Source organism: Mustela lutreola, chromosome 6 (assembly GCF_030435805.1).
Source record: "Mustela lutreola isolate mMusLut2 chromosome 6, mMusLut2.pri, whole genome shotgun sequence".
NCBI classification, from domain to species: Eukaryota; Metazoa; Chordata; class Mammalia; order Carnivora; family Mustelidae; genus Mustela; species Mustela lutreola.
Genome location: NC_081295.1, coordinates 111679838 through 111697952, shown reverse-complemented (window position 1 = coordinate 111697952; position 18115 = coordinate 111679838). Strand labels below are relative to the sequence as shown.

The following is an 18115-nucleotide window of genomic DNA, read 5'->3' as shown; positions in this document are numbered from 1 at the left end:
TTGTTTGCCACAAATCTACACAATATAACTACCATGAATTACAAAAATAGACCATACTTCTACGTCTCCTTTATTTCTTATTTAGATAGGAAGAAATAACATAGAGAAATATTAAGTAACATGTTTGAAGACACCAAGATAGTTACTATACAAGCTGGGATTTCAACTTGCATATATCTGATTTAATTCTGTCAAGTCTTAAAGTTTCAGCGGGTTGCAAATTCAATTTTCTGTTGATAGAATGAGTCTCACTACAAATTTTTCCAGTGGCAAAAAACTAAGTAAATTGTTGTGTTTTTCCTCTTTTTCCCTTTCTTTCTCTAAATTGGATGTTCAGAATTTTATTTGTGTGTGTGTGTGTGTGTTTGAATAATGTAAATTTCCTCCAAATTACTATATTATTTATATTCATTTATTAATTACTTCAATAAATACTGGAGTGTCTACTATGCTTCAAGATATAATCATCTCTCAAGAAGTTTAAAATTTTTTGCTGAAAACAGACCTAGAAACAAATAATTAGAATATTATGAGAGATATTACGATGTTATGTTATTTATAAGGTTTCAAAAGGCCAGAAAATTAGGAAAAACTTGAAATCTGCCTGGGATTTTATGAGAAGACTTGAGTAGAAGGGATTTTTTAACTGGATCTGGAACGAACTTGCATCAGATTGAAACAAGAAAGATAAACTAACTAGAGAACTAACAGGGAGAGACTCAGAGATATGACAAAGCCCCAGAGTCTGGAAAACAGTGTATCAGAAGGGAAAAGACTTTTGGAATATCTTTTCTACAGTTTCCAAAACCAAAACTATTATTTGCTTTATCATTTTAAGACATAAAGCCACATTTTATTTTCCCCCAAGTTTAATAGGTTGTAGCTATTGCAGCTCACTTTCATCAATGCATCAAATCAATCTTTTAAAGGTTTTATTTATTTATTTGACAGACAGAGATCACAAATAGGCAGAGAGGCAGGCAGAGAGAGAGAGGAAGGGAAACAGGCTCCCTGCTGAGCAGAGAGCCCGATGCGGGGCTCGATCCCAGGACCCTGAGATCATGACCCAAGCCGAAGGCAGAGGCTTAACCCACTGAGCCACCCAGGCGCCCCTCAAATCAATCTTTTAGTGAATCCGGCATTAGTAAACATTTTAACTAAAATGCACTGCTCATAACTACATTAAAAAGAATTCATTCTTCTTAAATAATTTCAGTTAATCTTTCTTTTTTCACTTCCCAGTTTAAGAAAGAATGAAAATAACTTAGTGGTACCTATGTAATTACCAATTTTGGGTTAAGGTTCCACACTAAATCTTATTTGAGGAGGAGGATATCCTAGAGCTTGGTTGGGATCCAAAGATGGATCAGGAAAATGTCTTCTTTTTCAAGGATTCTGATTAGTGTTAATAATATGACATATAAAGAGATACAGGAGAGAAAGTACCATTAGAATTCGGAGGCCCAGAGTACCAAGAAATTACCTCAGGAGACTGGGAGAAATCAAGCCAGTCTAAGAGCACAGAGGAGGCAGAAACCAAGAGCTAAGAATATAGAGTGCACTCAAGAAGCAGAACCTGGTGGGGCAGCTGGATGGCTCAGTGAGTTAAGCACCTGAATCTTGGTTTTGGCTCAGGCCATGATCTCATGGGTGGTTAGAGTTAGCTCCATGTCAGACTCTGTGTTCAGCAGAGAATCTGCTTGAAATATTCTCTCCCTCTTCCCCTCCTCTCCCTCTAATATAATTTTTTTAAGGGGGAAGTAATTCATTTGACATAAATCTGTGAAGAGGAGGAGTAACTCATTTTTAGCTGTAAAGATAGGTAACCTACATACTGTGGAGTGTACTAGAAAACAACATGAAGACTTTGAGTTGTCATTCAAGGAGACTTGGAGTTCCAGTGAAGGTTTCTGATCTAAGAAGTGACAAAATCAGAGCTGTTCTAGGATAACCACTAGGACTATGATGTACAAGATGAATAGAGATGTAAGTAAAGCTCTGAGGGAGGATTAAAGGAAAGAAGCCTTGGAAATAATGTAGGCTGAGGCAATTAAAGGCTTAATTAGGATAACAGCAATGGGAAAAAAGAGGAAATAATGGATAGAAAAGATACAATTGTAGCCATAAAGGAAAAGAAGGAAAAGTCAAGATAACATTATAATTCCAGCCTAAGGGCTACTAGTTCTACAAAGAGAAGTATGATATGCAAGAAAACTTGCAATTCAAAATAAGCTTCGTTTATGCCATATTAATCCTGAGGTGCCAGCCAAACAAAAATGCCCGGAGCCTTTGGAAATAGAGGACTGAAGTTTAAGTAAGGTACAGGTGATGTTGAGTAAGGTTATAAATTAGAGTTTATAAGCAAGCAAAGATGATAAAATGTATATAAAATGTTTCTATAAACTGGTGGAAAGTAGAATAAAAGAAGTGCAAAGTTGTCAGGGATTTCAGAAAAGAGAAAGATCATTTTCAGATGGAGTTTGGGGCTTGCTGGTCTGGCATTCAGAAATCTTGCTAGATCCAGGTTAATGATTTTGACAGAGATGGAAGAGGAAGGAATTCCAAAAGACAAGGACATTCCAGGGGCCTGAAAAGACACCAGTAAAGAAAATGAAGTAGAAAAATTCAGCTCCTGTTTGTGAAGGGATGACTAGAACACCAGCATGCTGAGAATTTTGTATAGTGTGGAGGATTAATAAGAGAGTGGGACGGAAATTTCTGACTATGCCAAAATAACAACAAAATAATCAGCAAAACTGCTTTATTTAAGTCATACCAGCTAATGTGCCCATGACTAAACCTTTGGTTAAACTAATCGCTCCTTGAGCCAATGCACTCTAATAAGTAACTAAATCAAAATATGTAACTCAATCAAAAACCTGGTCATCTTAATTTTTTCAGTTTCAGCATCTAAAAATCTTAAAGTTCTACACTCTTGAGGGTTAAAGGAGGGCCTAGAGATTATTTAATCATTCTACCTGATGTTTCAACTGTGAACATCAGTATCTGAGGTTTTTTGAAATTACAACTTGTATTTTGCATCAGGCAGTTCAGATGTTATTTTTTTAATGTAAATTCTAATGGATAGAAGTATTTCAGAACTACCAGGAAAATATCAGCTTGGCTTACTTTATCATGTTTTTAAAATCAGAAAACCATTTCATTCTTTGTAAAAAAGAATTCTTGAAATGCTCAAATGACAGTAACGATCCATGCCCCATATTTTTACAATTAAAACTGTATTCTTGGGCACTGGTGATATAATATAAAATGCAGCATCAATAATTCCCATTTCAGTTACTTTCAGCAATATTTGCATATAATTTAAGTAACATATGTACCTCTATAAAAATCAGGGCATCGATATTATTTATGAACAATTCCATGATTTCAAAAAGTCTTCTTTTCCTCTTTCAATAGCTGATTAAAACAAAACAAAACAAAACAAACAAAACAAAACATAACAAAAAAACCCCTCTGCATTCTCCAAGTGAAACACAAATAAAACTCCCAAATGAATAGTAGGCAGAAAGAAAACTACCTGATCTGGGAGTTTTGCCAAAACCTTATTTTAATGAACTTTATGGGGAGATACAGAAAGAGCATTATACTGGAAATGCAGAAATCAAGTCAGCATTCTTGGCAGGAGTACATTTTAGCCTACAGCACAAAAGGAGTTAATCTGAAATGCAAACAGGAGTTGCATTAAATTTGCTTTGTTTGCCATTCAACATGCTTTGCTTTAATGGCAAAGGCAATACTGAAATTGGGTGAGTACTTAAACTTTATTATGGAAATAAACGATGTTGCTCTAGAAGTCTTCCATGACAAGAAAAACTCGCTGTGAGGAGTTATTGAATTTCTTATTTTCCTATCCAGAACAATTCTCTATTTGTCCAATATTTTCAGGCAAGGGTTCCACAAAATTAAAAATGGCCTTCCCCTTTCTGAAAGCAAAACCCCAACAAAACTTAAACTATATCTTCTTTGCATGTTATAGTTAATGTACTTTCATTATGCTTAATGTGCTTTTAATAGTCTCTTATGGCAAGATGGTGATATTAAATGTGGGAATAAAATATCCATGATACAACCTTGAGTTGGCTATAGAGCCTTTTATCTGAGGGCTCAAAACACTTTACACACATTCTCATTCAGTAGCTCCTTGAGGTGTATTATGAGCATTTTATGGTTGAAAACACTGAGGTGTACAATGACTAAGAGAATTGAGGTCATTTCCAGAGCTCACACTAAGCACAACCCGAATATGTCCCCTGTAGGAGTAAGTGCTCTTTCCCTCTAGGCCAGAACGTCTCCAAAGGGCTGCAGCACTGACCTCTCAGGGCCAAAACCTGAATGCATGTTCACTAATCTTTTCATTCAGGGGACTGTCTCTTACCTGGACACCATCAGATGCAGGGATGTAACTTGCCCTTTTAAATGTGTCTGTCACATTTCTGAGAATTTCCACAGACATCAGAAGATCACCTGCATAGAAATTTTTCCTCTGAGTTAAATCCAACAGTGTCTTGGTCACCTGGGACATTCCATCACCTGCCAACGTCCGTTGACCCTTAGCAAGGTGTTCTTTGATCTGTCATGGTCAAAAGAACAGAACAAACATCAGAATCTTCATTACTATTAATCTACATATTTTTATCAAAAAAATTATTTAAAATTGCAGAGTCAACTTTAAAATAGCATTGAAAAACTGTAAATTTTGTGTATTTCACACTCAGATGGATTAACATCCAGCACACAAACACTAATGAGTATATACACTTTGGCAAGCATGACAGACTTGTCCTTTTTAGTACTCAGAACACACAGTTGAACATATTGGCAAAACTTTGGGTTTTTAATTGAAATAAAAATTTTTAAAAATACTTTTGCAGGTGACAAACAAGTGAGATAATTCAGCAAGATGTGATCAGAGACAGGAGATTATAAACATTTCAAAATACCTATTTTTCTAACTTCCAGGAAAGATGGTGGAGTAGGAGTACCCTAAGCTCACCTTGTCACTTGAATACAACTAGCTAACACCCACATCAGTGTAAATAACTGAGAAAATGACCCAGAGACTCCCAAAACAAACTATCCACAGTTAAATGTAGAGAAGAGGCCACATCAAAGAGGAAAAGAAGGGTAGAGATGTGGGACTATTGGTGAGAGGGAGGGGGAGAGCTTCAGTCAAAGAAGGGAGAAATAAGATAGTCACACCAGGGAGTACACACAGGGAAGAGGCATCCCCACAACATCTGGCTTTGAAAACTAGAGGAGTCACATTTTTTGAGTTCTTACAATCAGCATTAAAACCTGGAACTTTAAATAAGCAGAAGAGCCAAGAGGGTGAGAAGAAATTGAGTTCCTATCCTTAAACAGATGATGAGTCAACAAAAAGTGCCATGGAGATTCAGCATAGAAGCAGCAGTTTGAAAAATGCCTGGGATATATGCGAGAAAGAAAAATTTGTATACTAATCCCAGATCTTATGCTGGAGGGATAGATTTCTCTAGGAACAAAGGACAGGCTCCATCTCCCTCCCTTGCCCCATCTAAACATACACCCTCCTCCAGGAAAGAGCTCCAGGCCAATGCTCATTACCCAGCTTGCTAACAGTGCACCATAGACATGCATTCTCGTCTTGCCAGGCCTTCCCTCCAAGGTCTCTCCCATAGTAGAACCACACAAACCTTGCTGACACAGGCATTCTAGCTGAACACTTGTAGATGCACCCATCCAATGAGCCTCCCTTGGTCACTATAAGCTGCAGGTTCCTTCCCACTAGCATGGATATTTCTGGCACCACATGCCCCACACCCACATTCTCTTGCAGTTCAGTGCTACTGCTTCTCTGGCAAGTGCCTGGTCTGAGTCACTTAACCCCAAGGCAGCCCCAGACTGGCTCACTAACAATACAAGAACCAACAGGCAACAGAACCATTGCAGATGATGGGACTGAAGCAAAAGTGGCTCAGCCACAATAGCAGGGCGCATACACATAGGAAATATCCCTGAAGCTCCAGGTTCTAGTGAACAGGATACATTGCAATGCAGGGCACTATAGGACTTCTTCTACATAAGGCCATTACATTTAAGAGAAGTAATAGTTAACTTTTCTAACACATAGAAACAGACACAGAGAGTTAGGCAAAATGAGGAGACAGAGGTATATGTTCCCCATAAAGCAACAGGACAAAAGCAAAGCAAGAGACTTAAATGAAATGGAGATAAGTAATATGCTTATAGAGAATTTAAAGTAATGGTCATAAAGATACTCATGTGGTTTGATAAAAGAGTAGAGAATCTTAGTGATACTCAACAAGCAAATAGAAAACATAAAAAAGAACCAGTTTTTGATGAAGAACTTTATAAATGAAATAAAAAAAATGACAAAGTGGAATAAATAGTAGACCAGAGGAAGCAGAAGAACAGATCAATGACTTATAGGAGAGAGCAATGGAAAGCAATCAGACTCAGGAAAGAGAAAAAAATACTAAAAAGTGAAAAAGGACTTAGGGAATTCAGCAACACAATGAAGCATAATAATTTTCACATTACAGGAGTTCTAGGAGGAAAAAAGAGAGAGAAAAAGGGAGCAGAAAAATTTATTTGAAGAAATAATAGCAAAAACTTACCAAATCTGGGGAAGGAAACAGAAATCTAGATCCAGAAAGCACAGAGAGCCCCCACAAAATCAACTCAAGAAAGTCAATGCCAAGACACATAATAATTAAAAGGGCAAACATTAATGATAAAGAGAGAATTTTAAAAGTAGCAAGAGAAAAGAAAAGTTACATACAAGAGAAAAGTTACATACAAGGGAAATATCATAAGGCTCTAAGTTGACTTTTCAGCCGGTCAGAAGGGAATGGAATGATATAATCAGTGCTGAAAGGAAAAAACAAGACTAACAAAACCAAACAAACAAAAAACAGCAGCCAAGAATACACTATCCAGTAAGGCTGTGATTCAGGATAGAAGAGATCAAGAATTTCAAAGACAAACAAAAGCTAAAGAAATTCATGACCATGAAACTAACCCTATAAGAAATGTTAACTGGGACTCTGAGTAGAAAGGAAAAATCATAAGCAAGAATAAGAAAAGTAAGAAACAGAAAAGCAGTAAAAATAAATATATCTATAAAAATCAGTCAAAGGAGTCACAAAATAAAAGGATGTAAAGTATGACATCATATACCTAAAATGTGGGAGGGAGAGAGGTAAAGAATGGGTTCACTTAAGTTAACAGAAACTTAACAGAGACTGTTATATGGAGAACATGTTATATACAAACATCATGGTAACCACAAATTAAAAACCAGTAATAGATATGTAAAAATGAAAAAGAGAAAGGAACCCAAGGATATCATTAAAAAAAGCCATCAAACTGTAAAAGAAGAGAGCAAGAGAATAAAAGAACAGAGAACTAAAATAACAACCATAGACAGGTAAGAAAATGGCACTAAGAACATAACCATTAATAATCACTTTGAATGCAAATGGACTTAACACTCAAATCAAAAGACAAGGGGTGATGGAATGGATAAAAAAAAAAAAGATCCATGTATATGTTGCCAATAAGAGATTCATTTCAGACCTAAAGACACATGCAGATTGAATGTGAAGGAATGAAAAAACATTTTTCATGCAAATGGCAGTGAAAAGAAAGCTAGATAGCAATACTTGTATCAGACAAAATAGACGTTAAAACAAAGACTGTAACAAGAGAAAAAAAAGGAACACTATATAATTATAAAGGAAACAATCCAACAAGAAGATATAACAAATTGCAAATATTGTGCACTCACCATGGGAGCACCCAAATACATAAAGAAGCTAAAAACATATAAAGGAAGTAATTGATAGTAATATAATAAAAGTAGGGGACTTTAACACCCTCTTACATCAGGGGGCAGATGTTCCACACGGAAAATCAACAAGTAAACAGTGACATCTGATCATTCTAATATTCAGAATATTCCATCCTAAAACAGCAGAATACACATTCTTTTCAAATACACATGAAACATTCTCCAAAAGACACATATTAGGCCACAAAACAAAGTTCAACAAATTCAAAAACTGTGAAGTTGAAGTCATACCATGCATCTTTTCTGACCATAATGCTATGATACCAGAAATAAACCATAAGAAACATCTGCAAAGAATACAAATGCATGGAGGTTAAATAATATGTTACTCAAGAATGAATGGGTCAACCAAGAAAGCAAAGAGGAAATGAAAAACAGATGGAGACAAATGAAAATGAAAACACAATTGTCTAAAATCTTTGGGATGCAGCAAAATCTGTTCTAAAAGAGATGTGTATAGCAATACATGTATACCTCAAGGAAGAAAGAAAAGTCTCAAATACACAACCTAATCTTACACCGAAGAGAACTAGAAAAAGAAAAACAAAACTCAAAGAGAGGAAATAATAAATATCAAAGCAGAAATAAATGAAATAGAAATTAAACAAACAAACAAACAAAAACCAATTGAACAGATCAATGAAACCAGGAGCCAGTTCTTGAAAAGATCAACAGAACTTATAACTTTAAAGTTGTTTTTTTTAAATATTTTATTTATTTATTTGAAAGACAGATCACAAGCAGGCAGAGAGGCAGGCAGAGAGAGAGGAAGGGAAGCAGGCCCCCTGCCGAGCAGAGAGCCTGATGTGGGGCTTGATCCCAGGACCCTGGGATCATGACTGAGCAGAAGGCAGAGGCTTTAACCCACTGAGCCACCCAGGTGCCCCAGAACTTATAACTTTAACTAGACTCACAAAAAAAGGGGAGGGGAGGAGAGGACTGAAATGAACAAAAACAGAAATGAAAGAGGAGAAATAAAAAAATGACTCCACGGAAATGCAAAGAATTATAAGAGAATATTATAAAACCATATATCAAAAAACAGACAATGTAACAGAAATAGATAAATTAATAGAAATATATAAACTCCCAAAACTGAATCAGAAAGAAATAGAGGGGTGCCAGGGTGGCTCAATGGGTTAAAAGCTTCTGCCTTTGGCTCAGGTCATAATGTAGCCCCGCATTGAGCTCTCTGCTCAGTGGGGATCCTGCTTCCTCCTCTCTTTCTGCCTGCCTCTCTGCCTACTTGTGATCTCTGTCTGTCCAATAAATAAATAAAATCTTTAAAAACAAAACAAAGAAAGAAATAGAAATATATAAACTCCCAAAACTGAATCAGAAAGAAATAGAAAACTTGAACAGACCAATTGCCAGCAATGAAATTGAATCAGTAATTAAAAAAAAAAAGAACTCCCAACCAACAAAAGTCCAAGACCAGATGACTTCTCAGGTGATGTTACCAAGCATTTAAAGAGGAGTTAACACCTATTCTTCTCAAACTATTCCAAAAAATGAAAAAGGAAGGAAAACTTTCAAATTCATTCTATCAGGCCAGGATTATTCCCATACCAAAGCCACACAAAAAAGACACTGCATAAAAAAGAGAACTAAAGGCCAATATCTCTGATGAGGATAGACACAAAAATCTTCAACAAAGCATTAGCTAACCAAATCTGACAATACATTAAAAAGAGTCATTCACCATGATCAAGTGGGATTTATTTCAGGGATGTGTTCATGCCTCAATATTCACAAATCAACCAACATGATACATCACATCAATAAGAGAAAGTATATAAACCACATGCTCATTTCAATGGATACAGAAAAAGCATCTGACAAAAGTATAACATTCAATCATGACAAAAAACCCTCAACAAAAAAGGTTGAAGTGAACATACCTCAACATAATAAAGGCCATATTTGAAAAATTCACAGCTAACATCATACTCAATAGTGAAAAGCTGAGAGCTTTTTCTCTAAGGTAAAGAACAAGACAAAACTGTCCATCCTCACCACTTTTATTGAACATAATACTAGAAATCTTTGCCATAGCAATCAAGCAACACAATAGAAATAAAAGGCCAGATTGGTAAGAAAGAAGTAAAACTTTCCCTATTTGCAGATGACATGACATTGTATATAGAAAACCCTAAAGACTCCATCAAAAAATGACTAAAACTGACATTAATTCAGTGAGGTCATGGGATACATAATAAATGTACAGAAATTCATTGAATTTCTATATACTAGTAATGAAGTAGCAGAAAGAGAAATTAAGAAAACAGCCTCATTTATAATTACACCTCAAATAATAATATATCTAGAAATAAACTGAACCGTGGAGGTGAAAGACCTGTACTTTGAAAACCATAAAACTCTGATGAAATAAATTAAACATGACACAAATGGAAAGATATTTCATCCTCATGGATTGGAAGGGCAAATATTGTTAAAATACCTGTACTATCTAAAGCAATCTATAGCTTTTTTTTTTTTTTTAAGATTTTTATTTATTTGACACAGAGAGAGCATGAGAGAGAGCACAAGCATGGGGAGTAGCAGGCAGAGGGAGAAGCAAGCTCCTGGCTGAGCAGGGAGCCTGATGTGGGAACTCTATTCCAGGACCCTGGAACCATGACCTGAGCTGAAGATAGACACTTAACCGACTAAGCCATCCAGGTGCCCCAAGCAATCTATAGCTTTAATGCACCCCCTATCAACATACCAACAGCATTTTTTCAGAGACTAGAATGAATAATCCTAAAATTTGTATGGAACCACATAAGATATCCAAAGCAATCTTGAAAAAGAGGAACAAAACCACAATCGCAGATTTCAAGATATACTACAAAGCTATAGTAATCAAAACAGTTTGGTACCAACAAAAAAATAGGCACATAGATCAATGTAACTGAATAGAGAGCCCAGAAATAAACCCATGATTATATGGTCAATTATTCTTTGACAAAGGAGGCAAGAATATGCACTGAGGAAAAGACAGCCTCTTCAACAAAGGGTGTTGGGAAAACTGGACAGCTACATGCAAAAGAATGAAAATGGGATACTATCTTTCATCACACACAAATATAAACTCAAAATGGATGGAAGGCCTAAATGTAGGACCTGAAACCATAAATATCCTAGAAGAGACAAAGGCAGTAATTTCTCTGACATTGAATGTAGCAAACTTTTCCTAGATACAGCTCTTGAAATAAGGGAAACAAAAGTAAAAATAAATTATTGGGATGATACCAAAATAAAAAGCTTCTACACACCATAAGAAACAATCAACAAAACTAAAATGCAACCAAGTGAATGGGAGAAGATATTTGCAAATGACATGTCTGATAAAGGGTTAGTATCCAAGTATCCAGTTATATAAAAAATATATACAACTCAACAGCAAAAAAATACAAATAATCCAATTAAAAATGGGCTGAAGACATGAACAGATATTGAAGACATTGAGATGGTTAATAGAAAAGATGCTGACATCACTCATCATCAGGGAAATGTAAATTAAAACCATACTGAGATATCACTTCACACCTGTCAGAATGGCTAAAATAAAAAACACAAGAAACAGTAAGTATTGATGAGGATGTGGAGAAAAAGGAACACAGATGCAAACTGGCGTAGCCACTGTGGCAAACAGTATGGAGTTTCCTGAAAAAATTTAAAATAGAAATACCATGGGCACCTGGCTGGTTCAGTTGGTTAATCATCCAACTCAGCTTCAGCTCAGGTCCTGATCTCAGGGTCCTGAGATTGAGCCCTGTATTGGGTTCCACACTCAGTAAGAAGTCTGTTTGAGATTTTTATCTCCCTTTCTCGCTGCCTCTCCCACTCGTGCTCTCCCTTTCTCTCTCTCTCTCAAAAAAACAAAAATAAAAACAAACAAACAAACAAAACCCTGAAAAAACAATAAAATAAAATAGAAATACCCCATGGTTCAGTAATTGCACTACTGGGTATCTGCCCAAAGTCTATGAAGACACTAATTCAAAAGGGTATATGCAACTTTATGCTTATTGCAACATGATTTTCAATAACCAAATTACGGATGCATCCCAAGTATCTGTTGATAGATGAATGGATAAAGATGTGGTATATTTATATAATGCAATATTACTTGCCATTAGCAACAACATGGATAGATCTAGGGAGTAAAATGCTAAATGAAATAAAGCAGTCAGAAATAGGCAAATACTGTATGATTTTACTCATACATGGAATTTAAGAAGCAAAACTAATAAAAAAGAGACAAACTGAAAAACAGACTCTTAGCTATACAGAAAAAAATTGATGGTTATCAGATGGGAGGTAGGTAAGGGATAGGTGAAATAGGTGAAGGCTATTGAGAGTACACTTATCATGAGGAGCACTAAGCAATCATAGAATTATCGAATCACTATATGGTGCACCTGAAACTAACATAACACTGTACATTAACTATACTGGAATTAAAACAAGATCCATTTTTATTTAATAAAGTGAGCTTAGTAATTTTTGTCTTACCTTTTAAAATAAACACATCTTTATATAACAGCAAAAAAAAGTTATGAAAATTTTAGCTTAAGAAAATGCTCTAAGTTTTAGAGATGTACTATGACATCTTCAAATAAAAGCTAGGTTACATTAGCTTTACTTAAAAAATAAATAAACAATAACAATAAAACAAAATAACCCCCAAAATTTGTGATATCTTCAGCAGCAGAATGAACAATTAAGATGCAAAGCTTAAATTAGTTTGATGGCCAGAGAAATCTGCCACCAATTGTCATATTTGCTTATCTCACATTTCAAGGGAAGAACAACACTTAACAATGCGGTATAACAGCAAAGTAAGAAAAGGTAAGGAGATAGCAATGATCCATTATATTTTTATTTGTTTACTAAAAGGTCAATATCATTCCACTAGTAAAGTTGTGATAAGATTAAATTTTCAAAAGGGTATGAAATAAGAAAGAACTAACACACCAGAAATTATTGAAATAGAAAGGTTAATGTATAATAACTGTAATTATCAATTTCCCATTAAGAAATATGACAACAAATCCTTTAAAGTATGCAATCAATCTGAACTAATCCAAAAGTTATGAATTAGTTGAAAAAAATGTTACAAATTATCTTGGCACTTCAGATGTTACTTTTCTTTAGCCTCTAAAACTCTCTCTAAAAATATTTTGATAAAATAAACTTCTTCAGAGATAAACTGTATTTCCATTATGTTATGCTAAAAAAAAAAAATAACAGATTTAGACATTTTATTTCTTCTTATTTTATTCTTTCATTATTCTCCTCCTCTGTCCTCAGTGGCAGTGACTGACCACTGACTAAAGCCCCAAGGATTGGACGGCATAATGATCTAGCCTTTGCATATCTAAAATTTCAATGGACCTTGCTGTGGAATATCATTAACATATTTAATCATGATACTGGGCGATCGGAAAGGACTGACCCTCAGAGTAAAAGGCAGCTGGTTTGCAAAGAAGATATGTACTACCAAGTTGAACTCCAGTTCTGCTATTGATAACTATTTGCAATTTTCTGTTCAGGTCATGTGTTCCATAACTTCATGTTTGTGCACTGAATCGTTCACCCTCCTCCCTCACATTAGCCCATGTTTATATACCACTCATATTTATTCCTGGTTCTCCTAAATATTTAAACAGAGTTAATGGGTTCATTCCTTGTGCTCTCTTATCTTACACACATCATGCTATCACACTGAAGTATGTTTGCCTGTATGTCTTTCTGTGCCAATAGTCTTTCTGAATCTTGAGGGTAGGTTCCATGCCACAGCCTTAGAATGCAGTAGAGTAAAAGTTTGTTAGAGTGCATTTCAGTTATGATGTCCTAATTATACCTTTGTAATGTAATACAGTGGAAAGGGCTTTGGAGCCATAGCTGTCTAGATTTTTATTTAAATGTTTCAAATTATGGGGCGCCTGGGTGGCTCAGTGGGTTAAAGCCTCTGCTTTCGGCTCAGGTCATGATCCCAGGGTCCTGGGATCGAGCCCCGCATTGGGCTCCCTGCTCCACAGAGGAGCCTGCTTTCCTTCCTCTCTCTCTGCCTGCCTCTCTGCCTACTTGTGATCTTTGTCTGTCAATAAATTAAAAAAAAAAAAATTTAAATGTTTCAAATTATTATTTATGTCATTGGACCCATCAGAGACTCAGTTTACCATGTCTCTTGTAAGATTAGAAAAAATATGCCTATAGAGTTAAAATTTCTTTTTAATCTTTTTCTTTTCTTTTCTTTTTAACTTCAGATGAGCTCATACAAGCATAACAGAGTGAGTACAGCTACTGCATACCGGAAAGCTTGCGTCATCAGACAGAGATGATTTATTTCTTGGAGACTTTCAACACCTATCTCTTCATTCATTGTACATTAAGTGCATGTCCACTTCAGGGCCCTTGAACTAGCATTTCCTTTGTTCTGGAAGAGTCTTCCCACAGAAATCCACAAGTTTTTGTTTGTTCGTTTGTTTTTTGTCATTTCCTCAGAGAGGTCTTACCTGACTCCCTACACAAAATGGTCTCCTTGTCATTCTCAATCAATTTACCCTTCTTCATTGTGCTCAGCCTTACTAACAATTGTGTATCTGTCTCTTGGCTTATATGTTTTCTGGCCTCTTCCATTAGAATATAAGCCTTGTGAGAAAGACTTTTTTTTTTTTTTTCTGTTACATTCCCTGCACCTAGAGAACTTTCTAGTATGTTGAATAAATAAATGAATGAATATGCCAATGTCCTTCTATGTTTATATTAGGTCATAGGATTAAGTAAGGCACACTTGAAAGCTGTGCTAGCGTGTTTATCAACTTAGAAAACATAGAAAACATTGGTATCAAACTGCATGAAATAAAGAAACTTTCTGACTTAAAGAGACAGTGTAGCTTCTGGCCTGAAAAGTGTCCTGTCCAGTAGATACAGTGTGAGGAAAGTCGCAAAGAGAAATGAGACTGATAGGGTCAACCTAAAAAAAAAAGTCATAAAACTCAGTCTTCAGTTTTGTGCTGGCCGTACAGATCACAGCTGTGATACTCAGAGCTTCAGAGGACTTGAATGTTCTCCATTAGAAATAGAATGTAAGTAACAGCTGCCAAGGTAAACATCATCAAACTACTTCAGAACAGCTCCATTATTTTGGGAACCCCTACCTCCATCTAGAACATGAGGGATTTTACCTGCACAGATCTAACGTATCCTTCCCCTCAAACAAAAACATAACACTGACTTAAATCTTGCAGAATAAAACAGTCAGTCATGTATTCTATTTGCAATAAAAATTGTACAGAAGGCAGTGGATGGCTCAACTAATCAGAGCTAGAAAAAAGCAGTCTTTCATGCCTGGGTCAGCATCAAATGCAGCCCGAGTCGGTAGTAAATTAACGTCATTGCCATCTGACAGCTGCTTAGCAGGCTTCTGTGAAATGAGTTGTTCTCAGCCCAGCCCTTTGCAGACAGGTGCCCCATCACACCACCAGCTTTCACAATTGGCACTAATTAGTATCCTTCCCGGCACTGTCATTGAAAAGCACCCAGAACAAATATCTTGTAGTATTTGTACACATGAGTATAGACTGTTGGTGGCATTTATAAAGGGTATAAAGAGTGTTCAGTTGAGACAGATAGCCATCCAGAACATGTTTAGTTGAAAAACAATTCCAGGTTCTTGATCTTCCTTCTACAACACAAGTAGACTATGGGAGTTTCTCTCCTTACCTTAAGCCTACACTTTTGCTATTTCTAGAATGACCAATCCCTGTTTATCTCATGGACTGTTTTTTCTCTTTTCTGGATGAAGAAATAGAATTCAGATTGGGTTTGCTCACCTTACCTGTTCTCCATTTCAAATTGTCCTTTACTTCCACTTCACCTGTCTTGTTTTTATCTCTGTGATTTTATGATTGAAGTCTATGGTTAGGTCTATGATTTTGAATCCCACCGAATCCTCCTCAATCTTTCCCTCTCATAAAAATACAGCCTGACACAGTGTATCTTATTTAAATACTGCTACTTTCCCTTCAACTACTGTCTTCTTTCTGTTTCTCTTCAAAATCAAAATCAGAAGTATGAAATCTGATCTAAAACCCACAATTCTTTAAATTGCAAATTAAACTCAACAATTACCTACTAAGCATTGTCTCTGGAAATCTTATTAGTATATTAAGTTTAAGGAACCACTGGAGTCACAAAACCTGGATTTAAATTGTGGTTCTACTATTTACCACATAGGCCACTGGACAAATTGTCATTCCCCTAGGATTTTCTGATTTGTCTGTGAAAAGAAACAAATGTCATTATATGTTTGTTGTGAAGGATTAATACAAAGCTGAGGATATTTAGATAAAAGATATTCAGTGACAGTTAGCCCTTATTTTCCCATATTCAATTTCTAAGCCCTCTGAATCTTAGCTATGTATTGTTTCTCACATCTGTCCTTCTTACCTATAGGAAAGAGATGCATGCTGGTCTAGGTCTTCAGTACCTCACCACAACAGGTACCCAGGAATAAACCTAACCAAAGAGGTAAAGGATCTGTACTCGAGGAACTACAGAACACTCATGAAAGAAATTGAAGAAGACACAAAAAGATGGAGAAGCATTCCATGCTCATGGATTGGAAGAATAAACATTGTTAAATGTCTATACTGCCTAGAGCAATATATACTTTCAATGCCATCCCAATCAAAATTCCACCGGCATTTCTCAAAGTGCTGGAACAAACAATCCTAAAATTTGTATGGAACCAGAAGAGACCCCCCATTACTATGGATATGTTGGAAAACAAAACAAAACAAAATGAAACAAAACAAAACTGGGGGCATCATGTTGCCTGATTTCAAGCTTTATTACAAAGGTGTGATCACCAAGACAGCAGTACTGGCACAAAAACGGACACATAGACCAGTGGAACCGAGTAGAGAACCCAGATATGGACCCACAACTCTTTGATCAAATAATCTTCAACAAACAGGAAAAAATATACAGTGGAAAAATGACAGTCTCTCCAATAATGGTGCTGGGAAAATTGGACAACTATGTGTGGAAGAATGAAACTTGACCATTTTCTTACACCATACACATAGATAAACTTGAAATGGATAAAAGACCTCAATGTGAGACAGGAATCCATCAGACTCCTAGAGGAGAACATAGGCAGTAACCTCTTCAACATCAGCCACAGCAACTTCTTTCAAGATATGTCTCCAAAGGCAAAGGAAACAAAAGAGAAAATGAACTTTGGGGACTTCATCAAGATCAAAAGCTTCTGCACAGCAAAGGAAATAGTCATCAAAACAAAGAGACAACCCCCAGAATGGGAGAAGATATTTGCAAATGACACTACAGACAAAGGGCTGATATCCAAGATCTGTAAAGAACTCCTCAAACTCAACACTCAAAAAGCAGATAATCATGTCAAAAAAATGGGCAGAAGACATGAACAGACACTTCTCCAAAGAAGACATACAAATGGCCAACAGACACATGAAAAAATGTTCATCATCATTAGCCATCAGGGAGATTCAAATCAAAAACCACATTGAGATACCACCTTGTATTAGTCAGAATGGCCAAAATCAACAAGACAGTAAACAACAAGTGTTGGAGAGGATATGGAGAAAGGGGAACCCTCTTAAACTATTGGTAGGAATGCAAGTCAGTGCAGCCACTTTGGAAAACAGTGCAGAGATTCCTTAAGGAATTAAAAATAGAGCTTCCCTATGACCCTACAATTGTACTACTGAGTCTTTACTCCAAAGATACAGGTGTAGTGAAAAGAAGAGCCATCTGGACTCCAATGTTCATAGCAGCAATGGCCACAGTCACCAAACTGTGGAAAGAGCCAAGATGCCCTTCAAAAGACGAATGGATAAAGAAGATGTGGTCCATATATACTATGGAGAATTATGCCTTTATCAGAAAGGATTAATACTCAACTTTTGTATCAACATGGATGGGACTGGAGGAGATTATGCTGAATGAAATAAGTCAAGCAGAGAGATTCAATTATCATACGGCTTCACATACTTGTGGAGCATAAAGAATAACATGGAGGACATTAGGAGAAGGAAAGGAAAAATGAATTGGGGGATATTGGAAGGGGAAATGAACCATGAGAGACTGTGGACTCTGAGAAACAAACTGAGGGTTTTGGAGGGGAGTTGGTGGGGAGTTAGGTGAATCTACTGGTAGGTATTAAAGAGAGCACTGGGTGTAGTG

The 18115-nt window shown here is 36.2% G+C and overlaps 1 protein-coding gene across 4 annotated transcripts in view; it reads right to left on the bottom strand.

Annotated features, from left to right (window-relative positions):
• ADGRB3 (adhesion G protein-coupled receptor B3) overlaps positions 1 to 18115 on the bottom strand; it is a 723296-nt gene that overhangs the window by 369007 nt on the left and 336174 nt on the right. For all 4 annotated transcript variants that reach the window (XM_059178365.1, XM_059178363.1, XM_059178364.1 and 1 more), the window contains one exon: positions 4400 to 4594. In XM_059178365.1, coding sequence (XP_059034348.1) covers positions 4400 to 4594 — 195 coding nt within the window. The remainder of the gene's footprint in view (positions 1 to 4399; positions 4595 to 18115) is intronic.